Source organism: Protomyctophum bolini, assembly GCF_963924005.1.
Source record: "Protomyctophum bolini genome assembly, chromosome: 19".
NCBI lineage: Eukaryota > Metazoa > Chordata > Actinopteri > Myctophiformes > Myctophidae > Protomyctophum > Protomyctophum bolini.
The window spans coordinates 38,540,078-38,555,965 of NC_137880.1; the positions used below are offsets into that span (position 1 = coordinate 38,540,078).

Sequence of the window (15,888 nt, forward strand, 5' to 3'; positions counted from 1 at the left end):
GCAAATTTCTATTTTAGTTTTACAGGGGCACGGTGGCACAGTTGGTAGTGCTGCCGCCTCACAGCTAGAAGGTCCTGGGTTCGATTCCCGCTCGGGACGCTGTGGGTGCTGGCGGCGTGTTTCCTCCTCCGCGTCATCAGTGCCCATACCCGAAGGCGCGGTTGGCGAAAGGGCCTTTCTGTGTGGAGTTTGCATGTTCTCCCCGTGTCCCCTAGGGTAGGTACCCTCACATGTTCTCCCCGTGTCCCCTATAGGGTAGGTACCCTCACAAAAACATGCAGTAATCCTGGTCTCTATACTGCCTCCCCCTGGCCATCCGGGGCGCCTGATGGAGGGGAAAGGAACTGGTTGGAATAACGTGTTCCTTCCACGCGCTACGTCCAACCAGGGAAACTCCCCCCTGTCAGGTGTAAAGGAGCAACTTGGACACTCAGGCATGAAGGAAGCATGAGTTCAAGTCCGTTGCTCTCCCCTTGTCCCCCATATATGGGGACTAGGTTGGTCTCCCCTTGTCCCCCATATATGGGGACTAGGTTGCTCTCCCCTTGTCCCCCATATATGGGGACTAGGCTGGTCTCCCCTTGTCCCCCATATATGGGGACTAGGTTGGTCTCCCCTTGTCCCCCATATATGGGGACTAGGTTGGCGGAGGGTGTGTAGAGTTAGGTTGAGGGTTTGAGATAGGTTGTAGTTGTATTTAGGACTAATGACTAGTCTGACTCTATACTAACTGTCTAAACTAAGTACTGCACCCGTGTATGTGTCATGCACCAGAGGCGCCCATGCAGCCCACATGGACTTAGAGGACACACCATACAAATCATTGCTTCTACAGTATATTGCATACGTGTACGTGCATGCGTGCGTCACAGGTCTGATAGCAAACCAGTGGAACCAGTGGAGTAGTCGATCCAAAACACACACATTAGTTTCAAACGACGGCGGCCCATTGCCTCCCTTTGTCTCTGTGTCCTCCATCCTTTGATGAGACTTTACTCTCCGTCAGTATAAGATGGTATAGAGAGAGATAAGATAAGATAATATAAGATAATGCAGTGGTAGAGAGAGCCCACAGGCAGGCAATATCCCTGACCTTCTCTGGGGGAGAGCCCCCGTTTTGTGCGTGCGTTGCGTTGCTTTGCTAGCGTTGCGGGCGTGCGTTGCGTGCGTGGTGTGCGTGCATGGTGTGCGTGCGTGCGTGTGTGCGTGCGTGCGTGGTGCAGCGTGTGCGTGCGTGTGACCAGCCACACCACCCTGTGATTGATGGCGAGGCCAGAGGCAGACCGATGACTCTGCAGTATGGACCAGTGATTAATGTCTTAATTGTGGAGGCAGCGCCCAGAGATTTACTCCACGGCCTCCTCCCCCTCCCTCCTCCCCCTCCCCCTCTCCTCCTCCTCCTCCTCCTCCTCCTCCTCCCTCTCCTCCTCCTCCCCTCTTCCCCCCCCCCCTCCTCCTCCTCTTCCTCCTCCTCCCCCAAACCTGTTTCCAGGGTAAGGTTCTGTATCTTTGTCCAGATGGCATGAGGTTAAAGAAACGACACAGAGGATGGTCAGTGTCATTTGATATGGAGAGTGCTAGTCGTGTGATGGCCTTATTGTTCATATCAGACAGTGTTGGTGTGGGAAGTCCGATGATCTTGGAAGCAATACGGGTGATACTGAAAATAACTTGTCAGTATTAAGACAGGATTAAGAGATGATTTGTCACGAAAAGCGAAAGGTTCACTATATATACCTCGATCGCGTATAGGTTGGCTGTTTTCAAATACCGGGAAAAATACATTAGAGCTTAACCCATTTTGGGGCGGGAACCCCTTTTGGTATTAGCATTATGTTACGCTTTAGCTATGTCTCTCTCTCTCTCTCTCTCTGTCTCCCTCTCTCTCTCTCTCTCTCTCTCTCTCTGTCTCTCTCTCCCTCTCTCTCTCTCTCTCTCTCTCTCTCTCTCTGTCTCTCTCTCTCTCTCTCTCTGTCTCCTCCCCCCCCCCAGGGCTCCAAGGCGTCGCGTTGGGCCGACCCGGACCACTTCGCCCCAGCGCCAGACCTGCATGAACGCCTTCAGCGGCTGGCTGGGCTTCATGCCCTGGTCCCACTCCCAGATGAGGCTGGACCCGCTGCTGTTCCGCGACCAGGTCTCCATCCTCAGGAAGAAGTACCCGCGACATCGAGAGGCCTGTGACCCTGACCCTGTGACCCTGTGACCCTGACGCCATGACGCACCGCCATGCGGCGGGCACGGGACGCACACAGGAAGCAAAGCTCGCACGCCCCCAAAGATACAAATGTGTCTCGGAAAAGAGAAGAGCCACCCCATCGACTGATCTAATACACGGCAACCTTCCCCGTGTGTCTTCACTACTGGTCCCATCCAGAAGGACACAGTTTGCATGTCGGCCATTGCACAGACAGAGCTGACAATGAGGTTACATACTGTATCTTCCCTTCTTCTCTGGAGTCCTGCCTCGAAGCAGACCAGAGGTTTAGGCCAGTAAGACGCGCAAACGCGGGAAGCGAACGCAGCTCGTACATATTTGGGTTTTGGACGTATAGCTGCTTTGGGGACTCCTTATATGGTTATGGCTGAGTCATGGTGACACAAATCACTCAGCTCCATATATGGGCACAAAAGCGGGACAGACAGACAGACAGACACACAGACAGACAGACAGACAGACATGATCTGCTAGGTCTCATAGTAAGTGGCTCACTGGCGTTCGCAATCACTGCGTTCGCAAAAACTGTCGTTCCCCCTGATGTCATCGCTATAGGGACACGTGATGTCATCGCTATAGGGACACATGATGTCATCGCTATATAGGCGACACAGGCATCAGTAAAGCAGGAACTGTTGGCCGGTGGCAATAAAGGACCGGGAAGTTCTGGCGTGTTGTTGTGAAACCCACGATCTCGACCGCGGTCGAAAAACGATGATGGTGGTGACTCAGCCACAGAGAAGAGACGAGGAACAGAGGAAGGGCTGTGACCCCACGGACAGCCAGGGGCGAGCACACATAGACGACGAAGAGGGCGCTTCAGCCCCTGCCCCCTTTTACCCCGTCTGTAAAACCAGTGTTGGGGAGTATTAAGCTACATGTAGCTGAGCTACGTAGCTTAGCTACATTTTGCTGTAGCTTGTGGTATTTTAGCTACATTCATATTGTGTACCTCGTCAAGTAGCTCAGCTACTTTTTGGGTCATTTTTTGTAGCTTAGCTACTCAAGTTACAAGCTACAATTGTGGGTCTCCCAGAGGGGAGGAGGGGTCTCCCAGAGGGGAGGAGGGTTCTCCCAGAGGAGAGCAGGGTGAGGAGGGGTCTCCCAGAGGGGAGGAGGGGTCTCCCAGAGGGGAGCAGGGTGAGGAGGGATCTCCCAGAGGGGAGCAGGGTGGGAGGGGTCTCCCAGAGGGGAGCAGGGGGAGGAGGGGTCTCCCAGAGGGGAGCAGGGGGAGGAGGGGTCTCCCAGAGGGGAGCAGGGGGAGGAGGGGTCTCCCAGAGGGGAGGAGGGGTCTCCCAGAGGGGAGCAGGGGGAGGAGGGGTCTCCCAGAGGGGAGCAGGGTGGGAGGGGTCTCCCAGAGGGGAGCAGGGTGGTAGGAGGGGTCTCCCAGAGGGGAGCAGGGTGGGAGGGGTCTCCCAGAGGGGAGCAGGGTGGGAGGGGGTCTCCAGAGGGGAGCAGGGGTCTCCCAGAGGGGAGGAGGGGTCTCCCGCATGTACATTCTCAATTTAACACTGAAAAATAAAAAGTAGCTGAGCTACTTTTCCTATGTAGCTGTAGCTTTACAAGCTACATTTCTCCAGGGGTAGCTATGTAGCTTGATCAAGCTACTGCCATGGTGAGCTACTTGTAGCTTTACAAGCTACGCTTTCAAAGTAACTTCCCCAACACTGTGTAAAACAACTGCCCCCTTTTACCCCGTCTGTAAAACAACTGCCCCTTTTACCCCGTCTGTAAAACAACTGCCCCTTTTACCCCGTCTGTAAAACAACTGCCCCTTTTACCCCGTCTGTAAAACAACTGCCCCCTTTTACCCCGTCTGTAAAACAACTGCCCCTTTTACCCCGTCTGTAAAACAACTGCCCCCTTTTACCCTGTCTGTAAAACAACTGCCCCTTTTACCCCGTCTGTAAAACAACTGCCCCCTTTTACCCCGTCTGTAAAACAACTGCCCCTTTTACCCCGTCTGTAAAACAACTGCCCCTTTTACCCCGTCTGTAAAACAACTGCCCCTTTTACCCCGTCTGTAAAACAACTGCCCCTTTAAAGAGTGCTGGGTTTGCGCCACCGGAAAAAAGCAGATCTACAAGCTCTCAACGCGTCGCAGCTGCGACGCGTTGAGAGCTTGTAGATCTGCTATTTTCGCTATTTGTGTCTAAAAAGTGCCCTCTTAATCTCGTCAGCCCCTCAGCCCCTCTATCACTCTCTGCTCGTCCCTGCGCGGACGCACACAAAAGCAAGCTCGCACGCCCGAAGACGCATCGTATCGTCGTATCGCCACAGAGACGAGAGGGAAATACGGACTCTTGTTGTTAGAGGCTGACGCGTGTACCGTTACCGTTACTGTTACTGTACAGACTTTGGCGGCACGGACACAAAGGCGCAGTACGGACAGTAAGGACACTGGGGAGATTTCCTCCAGAGACATACAGTATAGTATAGTATGCATTTGTTTGCATGGTTTGAACAAAGAATGGACCCAACATTTAGTTTGATGGGGGGGAGGGGGAGAGGGGGAGGGGGGGCGGGGCAAAACACATCCATCAAAGCTGTGTTCAGACACAAGACAGGTGTTCAGACACAAGTCAGGTGTTCAGACACAAGGCAGGTGTTCAGACACAAGGCAGTCAGGTGTCAGACACAAGGCAGGTGTTCAGACACAAGGCAGGTGTTCAGACACAAGGCAGGTGTTCAGACACAAGGCAGGTGTCAGACACAAGTCAGGTGTTCAGACACAAGGCAGGTGTCAGACACAAGGCAGGTGTTCAGACACAGGGCAGGTGGTCAGACACAAGGCAGGTGTTCAGACACAAGTCAGGTGTTCAGACACAAGGCAGGTGTTCAGACACAAGGCAGGTGGTCAGACACAAGGCAGGTGGTCAGACACAAGGCAGGTGTTCAGACACAAGGCAGGTGTTCAGACACAAGGCAGGTGGTCAGACACAAGGCAGGTGGTCAGACACAAGGCAGGTGTTCAGACACAAGGCAGGTGTTCAGACACAAGGCAGGTGGTCAGACACAAGGCAGGTGGTCAGACACAAGGCAGGTGTTCAGACACAAGGCAGGTGTTCAGACACAAGGCAGGTGTTCAGACACAAGGCAGGTGTTCAGACACAAGGCAGGTGGTCAGACACAAGGCAGGTGTTCAGACACAAGGCAGGTGTTCAGACACAAGGCAGGTGTTCAGACACAAGGCAGGTGTTCAGACACAAGGCAGGTGTTCAGACACAGGCAGGTGTTCAGACACAGGGCAGGTGTTCAGACACAAGGCAGGTGTTCAGACACAAGGCAGGTGTTCAGACACAAGTCAGGTGTTCAGACACAAGGCAGGTGTTCAGACACAAGGCAGGTGTTCAGACACAAGGCAGGTGTTCAGACACAAGGCAGGTGTTCAGACACAAGGCAGGTGTTCAGACACAAGGCAGGTGTTCAGACACAAGGCAGGTGTCAGACACAAGTCAGGCAGGTGTTCAGACACAAAGCAGGTGTCAGACACAAGTCAGGTGTCTTGAACGCATCCCAGTAAGGGCATTATGTTGACCCCGACCCGCCCGCTCACCTCCGCCCCACCCCCTCCTGGTGCCGCGGCCATCTTGGAAACTAAACACAATATAAACAATGGGAGAAGGGGGCGGGGCCGCAGCGTGCGGTGCCACTCTCATGATGTGAGCTGGAGCCAAAAAGACGAGAGATTTAGAGACATTTACAGTGTATTGATCCATAATATACAGAAGAAAAATGTGAAGAATTATCACGTGTTTGACTGGGACACTGAAGAGAGGTACAGTACAGTACAGTATAGTGTAGACTTATTTTTTTTCTTTTCCAAATGACAGAAAAGACTATATATTGCAAGTTTAAGGAAAAAAAACATACAAAAGATATGTACTATACAGTATAATAAGTTTGGCCTGAAACTGAGTGACATATGGGGTGCGTTCGGAAATAGCGCACTTAGCGCACTGTGCAATGCAAACTAATTACTAACTAACCTTCAGTAAGTGTAGAAAATCAGCCATTACAACGGCATCAAGGCCCGACGAAACACATTTTTTTAGTCGACTAAATCAACTGTCTATTTTAGTTGACTAAAACTAGACTAACACTAAAAGCATTCGAGGTGAATAAAATGTGACTAAAATTAAATGAAAACTATTCAAGATAGAAATTTGATGCCAAAAACAACACTGGTTCCGTGTTCCGTGTCATTTCGCCAACAGAATTTATGGCAAAATACAACGGTATTTAGTTTTGGTCTGTTTTGTACCGTTGCTCCCCCTCCCCTTTCCCCAAGAGGACCACAACCGAAACAAGCCTATAACGGCTTTCTTGTGACTCTGTATCCTTTTGAAATGTATTTTCAATAAAGTAATCAATCAATCAAAGCGCACTGTACGCAATCACGCAATGCAAACTAATAGGCCAGTGCGCTCCGGTGCGGTATTTCCGAACGCGCCCACAGTATGTGGTTTTGGGCAGGTGTAAAGTTTGGTTCAAAAGAAAGACACGCAGTGACACGCAGTGACACGCAGTGACACGCAGTGTGACACGCAGTGAGACACGCAGTGACACGCAGTGTGACACGCAGTGAGACACGCAGTGACACGCAGTGTGACACGCTGTGACACACGCAGTGTGACACACGCAGTGTGACACACAGTGTGACACGCAGTGACACGCAGTGACACATGCAGTGACACACGCAGTGACACGCAGTGACACGCAGTGTGACACGCAGTGACACATGCAGTGACACACGCAGTGACACGCAGTGTGACACGCAGTGTGACACGCAGTGACACACGCAGTGTGACACGCAGTGTGACACGCAGTGACACACGCAGTGTGACACGCAGTGTGACACGCAGTGTGACACGCAGTGTGACACGCAGCACGGCCTCCTATTGTAGATTCTCAGTGGCATTTCTTGTCTGTATGAAAAAGAGAACAATAAAGAGATGTTATGTTAAAAGATGGGAGATAAAAGGCCTCAAACTTTCTTATTTATTTCTCCTGCACTTTCTCATGTTCAGTCTTTCATTATGTCTACTTGGCTGAGAACCTGCAGGTCCATTCAGGGTCGGTTCTGTTCATTAGTATTACCTCCATCGATTCATATAGCGAGAAACAAGTTAAATTAAAACCTTTGTGCAACATTGAGCAATTACTGTATATGTCAATTACATTATGTACCATTTCCATTCAGCATACATTCGTCTTCGTCGTCGTCGTCGTCATCATTCACTTTGAAAGAATATATATTCAAAGATTTGCGACACATTTTAACCATTTCAAAAATAGCAGACCTACAAGCTCGTAGCGCGCCACGAGCTTGTAGATCTGCTATTTTTCAATGGCTAAATTATAACATAATGTTTAAAACACGAAAAGGGGTTCCAAGCCCATGTTATGGTTTAGCTGTTGAAAAAATAGCAGATCTACAAGATCATTGCGTGGCACTCGGTGCCGCGCTATATATGAACTTGTAGGTCTGTTATTTTTGTGCCTGACATCTTTGAATATATATATTGTTACAGAGCTGGTTTTTAACTCAAATCTTTGCTACATATTTTCAGATGGGGGTCGGCGGCCAATTACAGATCATTTTTGGGGTCCTTGACATGAAATATGGAGCACCACTGATATAGAAACATGAGGTATTTCAGAATTTAGAAGTGGGTTTTTTTAATCTCGACGTCAGGCCTAAATGAGTTAATTACCTACTGAATGTGTTCAGCGAGGATGAACACGACTGATCTACCTCTATGAATTATGATCCAAAGAACACCTTAAATACCACGACTGAGACATTATCATTATCATATCAACTGTTGCTATTTCTGACAGGCATTATAGGCTTATGCGTGTGCATACAGTACATCCACACAAAGGCTATAAATACAGTCAGAATAAACATGTAATCAATGGCGAAATATTAGGAAAATATTAATTTATAAAAATGCCTTTATTTTTATTTTTTATTTTACAAAATCTTGTTGACACTTGCAGGCTTGATTTTTAGTGTCACTTTCTTCAGCAACGAGTAGAATTTGACAGTAGAAGCAACTGTGTGTGTGTGTGTGTGTGTGTGTGTGTGTGTGTGTGTGTGAGAGAGAGAGAGAGAGAGAGTGAGTGTGTGCGTGTGCGTGTCACATTCATTCATTCATTCAGTCCTGTATATTGTGTATATTTCATTCATTCATTCAGTCCTGTATATTGTGTATATTTCATTCATTCATTCAGTCCTGTATATTGTGTATATTTCATTCATTCATTCATTCAGTCCTGTATATTGTGTATATTTCATTCATTCATTCATTCAGTCAGTCCTGTATATACAGTATATTGTGTGTATTTCATTCATTTTCTGTTGACACGGTTTAAGCCTATAGGGGGCACTGTGGGGGAGAAGAAAAAAAGATGTTAGCAATAGTTCCAGGAAGTGAGGTACCAGGAAGGAAGTGAGGTCGCCAGGGGTTCCATTTCTGGTATCAACAACTAAGTGTGTAGGCTATAGTGTTGTGGTGGTTCCACAAAGAGACTCTACACTAAACTAAACAACTACAGTAGTGTAGGCTATAGTGTTGTGGTGTTTCCTCAAAGAGACTCTACACTAAACTAAACGGCCAATGCGGTCAAAACTAAACCATGATGAGAAATGGATTGAAGAGTGTAGCTAGTGGGGCCGGAAAAGGTTGAGATTTGAAGAGGAAAAGTTTGCTCAATAAGGAACATTTCTGAGGGTTTACGAATCAATTCAGAGCTTTTTGGACAAAGGTTGAATCTACAGCTGCTGTGGCTCGAGTCCTGACTTGAAGATTGGGTGAGAAATATGTACCCCTTTTGAGCAGTGTTGTTTTTGTTGACTAAAACTAAAGACTAAATGTATTGACAATTTCGTCAACAAAAAAACTAGACTGAAATTCTAGGAAGGGACTATAGTGGACCAGAGATCCAGTTTAAGTCACTCTGTTGCATGCTGAAAATAGCCAATCTACAAAAGCTCACAACGCATCGTGAGCTTGTAGATCGGCTATTTTCAGAAAGTGGTAAAATCAGTCATGACGGCATCAAGGCCCGCCAAAATACATTTGGGTCAACTAAAATCACCTGTAGATTTAGTCAACTAAAATCTTATGATATTTAGTCGACTAAAACTAGACTGACACTAAAACATTCCAGGTGACCAAAATGTGACTAAAACTAAATGAAAACTATTCAAGACTAAAATCAAAATGTTCTGCCAAAACAACACTTCATGCTTTTGAGAAATACATTGCCTTGTATTTGATCACTTTATGGATTAGGCCTACTTGATTTTTGTGAAATGGCGGTTCGATAATTATTACCGTTGCGATTACTGCTGTGATGCGTGACTCATTGGAGACAAGGTTACATTGGCGGCACTTAAAATGTCGGAGATTGAACATTTTCTACTACTTTTTTTTTACTACTAACATTTTTCAGAAAAGCACCCAATTTATAAATAAACATAGAAGGGTGGGTAAAAAAAAATTAATTGCCTGAAATTCATAATAAAATTAATTTTATTCATAAGGCCCTGTCCAGACCACGCTTTGCTACGGCGAAATAAATGCAAATGCAACTCCTCTCCTTTCCTTCCATGCCACATGCTGGGAGGAAGGCAGCGTTCAGGAGAATCGTTTTTTTCCCTCCCAAAGTCTCCTGAACTTGAACGCAGCATTTTGCGTTGAACAAATTTGTTTGTAAATCCATGTCGTCACACACCGACCGCATCTCCACTAGCTATAAAGAGTGCTGGGTTGCCCCTCGAAAATAGCTGATCTACAAAGCTCTCAACGCGTCGCAGCGCGACGCGTTGAGAGCTTGTAGATCTGCTATTTTCGTCCAAAAGTGCCCTCTTACGGGATTGGTGTTGGTTTTGACAGCAAATTCTGATGCCGTTTTTAGTCATACTGTATGAATAGTCTTTTGAATAAAAAAAACCCACATTTAGTTTTAGTCCTATTTTAGTCATCTGAAATGTTTAATGTCAATTACGTTTAGCCTATAGTTTTAGTCAAATAGATTTTCAAGAAAGGTTTTAGTCTACTTTTGGAACCCGACATGTCTACCTTGGAACCCATTGATCCATATTGGGCCAACCACCTTATTACACACAAGGAATCTGAACATTTATAAAGTTAAAATTCATTACTCATTTTAGCCTACCTATAATAAGCTACCGGTAATATAATGAATATGCAGGATATGCTATTCTCAGTATAATATCAGTTAAGCATAATTGAAATTCACCTAGATTGCTATAGAGGGCATTAGTCAATTATTAGAGTACAGTTTTAACTCGCCATCAGTTGCTGCCAAAGGTTCATTATTTGTGGAACATCGCCATCTAGTGGCTCTTACTTGTACAGGGACTGATACGCAATACTGCCTAACAAGTTGATACAAAAAAAGGTCACTTCAATGAACAGATCAAAAGAGAAAAGCACTAAAATACATACAGGGTAAAACAAAATAAACTGATGCATTTCAGATGTATTTGGCATTAACCCATTTAGACCTGCACGATTCTAAACAAAATGTTCCTCTAAATCCTGACAGTTGTCTGAAAAACCTCATGTTTCTATATTATGACTCAGTGGTGCTATTCCCGAGAATAGCTGATCTACAAAGCTCTCAACGTGTCGCAGCGCGACGCGTTGTGAGCTTGTAGATCTGCTATTTTCCAGCTTTTCTCCCACGCGGGCGCCATCGTCCCAGAGACTGCAGCGTGTCTTCCCGGAGGAGGAAGGTGGCCGTGATTGTTCCCTTCAGGGACAGAGAGGAGCACCTCCCTTACTGGCTCCACTACCTCCACCCCATGCTGCAGAGACAGCAGCTGGACTACGGGCTCTACGTCGTACAGCAGCACGGAAACCAGACGTTCAACAGAGCCAAGCTGATGAACGTGGGCTACGCCGAGGCCCGGAAGGACGGCGGCTACGACTGCTTCGTGTTCAGCGATGTGGACCTGGTCCCCATGGACGACCGGAGCGTCTACGGCTGCTTCGGCCAGCCCCGACACCTGGGCGGCTTCGTGGAGAAGTTCAACTTCCAGCTGTGTTATCCCACCTTCTTTGGAGGCGTGACGGCCATGAGCCACGAGCAGTTTTTGAAAATCAACGGCTTCCCGAATAACTACTGGGGATGGGGAGGGGAGGACGACGACATCTACAACAGGGTTGTGTCCGGCGGCATGCACGTGTCCCGTCCTGACCCGGAGGTGGCGAGAATGAGAAACATCCCTCACGCCAAAGACAAAGGCAACGGAGACAACCCGGACCGATGGGACCAGATCTCTCACACCAGGCGGACCTGCATGGGAGCGGACGGGATCAACTCTCTGTCCTACAGGGTGGTGAGTACCACCAGAGAACCGCTGTACCGCTTTAAAGCTCGTAGTGCGCCACCGAGTGGCGCACTACGAGCTTGTAGGGCTGCTATTTATTTTTTCTTTCGAAGAACCACTGACATAGAAACATATAGCTTTAGATTGTGGGGGCCTAAATAATATAGTAGAAGCATTTTTTATCAAGATTTGATCAATATCTGTGCACGCCACTGAACTTAAGACATATTACCATTTACAATCTAGGCATTTAGCAGACGCTCTTGATCCAGAGCGACTTAGATTTAAGCAAAAACAAAAAGCATGGCATACATCACATATATAAAAAGTAGTTATATCCTGAATCATGTATAAACTAGGAACGTAACAGTGGAGTATCTATGTCAACTATACATACTATGCTATATTATATATTATACAATATACATATGTACTATAAAGTGCTATGACTACATGAAATGCAATTCTAGTGCCGTCTACGTAACGAGCTATAAGTCTGTCTAAAATAACAACACTAAGTCTACTATCTGAGTCTACATAAAGTGCTATCTAAGGGGCTATAGGCTAGGGCAAGTGCTACGGGGCCGTGGTGGAGTCTGAAGAGGAAAAGCCACCTTATATGAGCCCATGGTGGTGATGAGATGATCTGTCCCTTTGTTGTTGTTGTTAACCCATTCTGAACGGGAACCCATTTTGGTGTTAGCATTATGTTATGCTTTAGCTATTGAAAAATAGCAGATCTACAAGCTCATAGCACGCCACCGAGTGGCGCGCTATGAGCTTGTCGGTCTGCTATTTTTGAAAAATCGAAGAACGACTGACATTTTTAGAATCTGATCTCAGGTCAGAATGGGTTGATCAGACCAGTGTGTGTGTCCAGTGGAAACCTCATATGAATCTGATCTCAGGTCAGAATGGGTTAAAGGAAACGTCCCCCAAGTTCAATCCCCTCGATAGCAGTCATCATCCTGGTGAAGTGTCCTTGAGCCAGACATTGAACCATATACTGTACTGTTCTGTGTATACTTGCAACAGAAAGATGGAATGTGAGCAGTGATGATGGCTACAGTAGGTGTGCCTTGCCTGTCTGTATTCCATCTTCTTTATACCCAGAAAACGAGGTCATTCCACTTCTGGAAGTATTTTTTTGGTGATATTTATTATTACCCTCAACTTTAGAGAAGTAAACATTTTCGAAGGATATAATCTCTGGCCTCTCAAAAATGTGATGATATAAAATGTGTGTTATCTATAGGGACTAAAGTCCACTCACAGTGGGAGTGGGGGGGGGGGGGGGGGGAGGGGGGAGGGAGGGGGCAGCCATGTTTGCATGAGTCTACCTACCATTCTTCAGATTGTAGGTTTTTTGCTTGGACTGTTTTCCTGATTTCCATTCTTGGTCGCCAGCTTGGCACGATTATACTTGATTATTTACGTTTATATTTTTAGAAACGAGGGGCCAAATAAATACGTGAAAGAAATCGTGGTGTAAATGTACTGTGATTTCTAAACCTCTACGAGGGTGCCGATACGCCTCTTAGCCGTGTAAAATAAAATGTCAACGTGTACGCTTTGAAAAAGCTCAGTAATCTTCTTGATTAGTGAGATAATCCCCATCCACCCCCAGGACCTCTGTCTCCTTCCTATAGGAGCAGCTCACATGGATGTTGTGTCACTGCAGGGGAACTCTAAAGGCTCATTCATAGTCTGTATTGTCGGTGGAGAGGTGACCACCGCTCTGGTGGTGAGGTGTGAACACTGCTCCGGTGGTGAGGTGACCACCGCTCCGGTGGTGAGGGGTGAACACTGCTCCGGTGGTGAGGTGACCACCGCTCCGGTGGTGAGGTGACCACCGCTCCGGTGGTGAGGGGTGAACACTGCTCCGGTGGTGAGGTGACCACCGCTCCGGTGGTGAGGTGACCACCGCTCCGGTGGTGAGGTGACCACCGCTCCGGTGGTGAGCTGACCACCACCACTCCGGTGGTGAGGTGACCACAGCTCCGGTGGTGAGGTGACCACCGCTCCTCCGGTGGTGAGGTGACCACCGCTCCTCCGGTGGTGAGCTGACCACCACCGCTCCGGTGGTGAGCTGACCACCGCTCCGGTGGTGAGGTGACCACCGCTCCTCCGGTGGTGAGGTGACCACCGCTCCTCCGGTGGTGAGGTGACCACCGCTCCTCCGGTGGTGAGCTGACCACCACCGCTCCGGTGGTGAGCTGACCACCGCTCCGGTGGTTAGGTGACCACTGCTCCGGTGGTGAGCTGACCACCGCTCCTCCGGTGGTGAGGTGACCACCGCTCCTCCGGTGGTGAGCTGACCACCACCGCTCCGGTGGTGAGCTGACCACCGCTCCGGTGGTTAGGTGACCACTGCTCCGGTGGTGAGCTGACCACCGCTCCTCCGGTGGTTAGGTGACCACTGCTCCGGTGGTGAGCTGACCACCGCTCCTCCGGTGGTGAGGTGACCACCGCTCCGGTGGTGAGGTGACCACCTCTCCGGTCGTGAGGTGACCACCATTTAGTTTTTGGCTTTTCTGTCCTTTATTGATACCATCAAGTGGAGAGAGAGAGAGAGAGAGAGAGAGAGAGAGAGAGAAGGGGAGAGACACGCAGCAATTAAGGTCGTCACGAACGGGACTCGAACACGCGACACGCTGTCAGGCCAGAGCCTGTACAGTACATGTATGTGTGGCATGGGCCTGGACCGCTAGGCCAGCATGCGCCCCCTCAGCTCTGCTGCTTTTAGACAACAGGACCACGTCTGCATGGTGTTGTTGTATAGCCACTATTTCTGAAAATCGGGGGAAATGGCGAGCGGACTGCAGAATAAGCTTGCATCCTTTTTCTGATGGAGGAGGTTGTTGTTATACCAACATGTGGTATAACACCTGATGTTGTGACGCAAAAGAACTGTATATCCTGGAAGTAGTACAGTATATGCAGGTCCCTTCCTTCCTCTTTACTGTAGTCTGGATTTGATGCCATAATATGACACTGTGATGCTCCAGGCATCCAGCTAATGTTGTATTTGATTATTTTCGGATACAGTTCTGTCAGTTATTGTGCCAACACGTGCTTGTTTGCCTTCTATGTTCACGAGATTTATTTGGCTGAACTGTTCGATGGTCTGTCTGTCTGTCTGTCTGTCTGTCTGTCTGTCTGTCTGTCTGTCTGTCTGTCTCAGAAGTGGTGAATATATGGATGTGCTCGTGACACTTCAGTCTGACTTGGGATCAGTCACTCTTTCCATGCCTGTCCACTCCCTGACAGACACATTAAGAAGTCCATCCAACCGTGTGCGTGCGTGCGTGCGTGCGTGCATGCGTGCGTGCGTGCGTGCGTGCGTGCGTGCGTGTGTGCGTGTTTTCTCGTTCAGTTGGGAGGTTTGCATACCTCTCCATGTCACAAGAAGGACACCCTCTGTGCTGTGTGGGGAGGTGGGTTTAATTTTCCATAACAAGAGGAGCATCGGAGAGTGAATTGTTTCTACATGCCTGCACATCTGTGACAGATAGAAGGTCTCGTCTCGGTGACAGATCCCACTTCCCAAGCTGTCAAAAATGCACGATGCGAAATTGGAAAAATCCTCCCCAAACATCCAAACATGGCAACGTCTCAAAAAACCCACAATATCAATCTAAGTGTTATAGTGTCATTTATTCAAGTATCTCTTTATAATGCCCCGCGCACGAGACATGCAGTGACTCGCACACACACACACACACACACACACACACATACACACACACACATGCACACGCACACACACATATACACACACGCATCACAGGCATCCCATAATTTTCCCTTTTTTTTTTAACCGAAATTGTATTCCACTCTTCGAGACAGCCTACTGATTTAGTGAAAGTTTAGTGAAAATCTGCTAAGCCATTCTTGAGTTATCCTCGGACAGGCAGGCAGACATTCACAAAGTTTGCACAGACACAGGCATGTTGGCTGGCTGTAATCAACGGCAAATAAGTTTGTCAGGTGATCAATACAAATCTAAAACAAATCTGGACCAATTTGTGATTCACAGTACAGTAGGATGGTCCGCTTTCATTCTGAAAGCAAGTTTTTGGTCCAGGCTCTGTTCCTATTATAAAGTGTCGCAGTCCCGCCCCCTTTCATGACCACGCCCAGGCCCAGTCCCGCCCCCTTTCATGACGCGCTATGAGCTTGTAGATCTGCTATTTTTCAATAGATAAAGCATAACATATAAAAGGGGTTCCCACCCAAAATGGGAGCCATTATGTTTATGAAATGAGACTAAATTCAAACATGGTTTTATGATGATGGATCT

The 15,888-nt window shown here is 48.0% G+C and overlaps 2 protein-coding genes across 2 annotated transcripts in view; both read left to right on the plus strand.

Annotated features, from left to right (window-relative positions):
* Nucleotides 1-15,888, plus strand: part of LOC308334318 (exostosin-1) — a gene marked incomplete at both ends in the record, with an annotated part of 214,573 nt that overhangs the window by 193,423 nt on the left and 5,262 nt on the right. The gene's annotated exons all lie outside the window — the stretch shown is intronic.
* LOC308334098 (beta-1,4-galactosyltransferase 1-like) lies at nucleotides 2,930-12,847 on the plus strand (the record flags this gene model as incomplete). Its single annotated transcript, XM_080790686.1, has 3 exons — nucleotides 2,930-3,003; nucleotides 10,958-11,617; nucleotides 12,841-12,847. The coding sequence occupies 3 exons, from the start codon at nucleotides 2,930-2,932 to the stop codon at nucleotides 12,845-12,847; spliced, it is 741 nt and encodes a 246-aa protein (XP_080646812.1).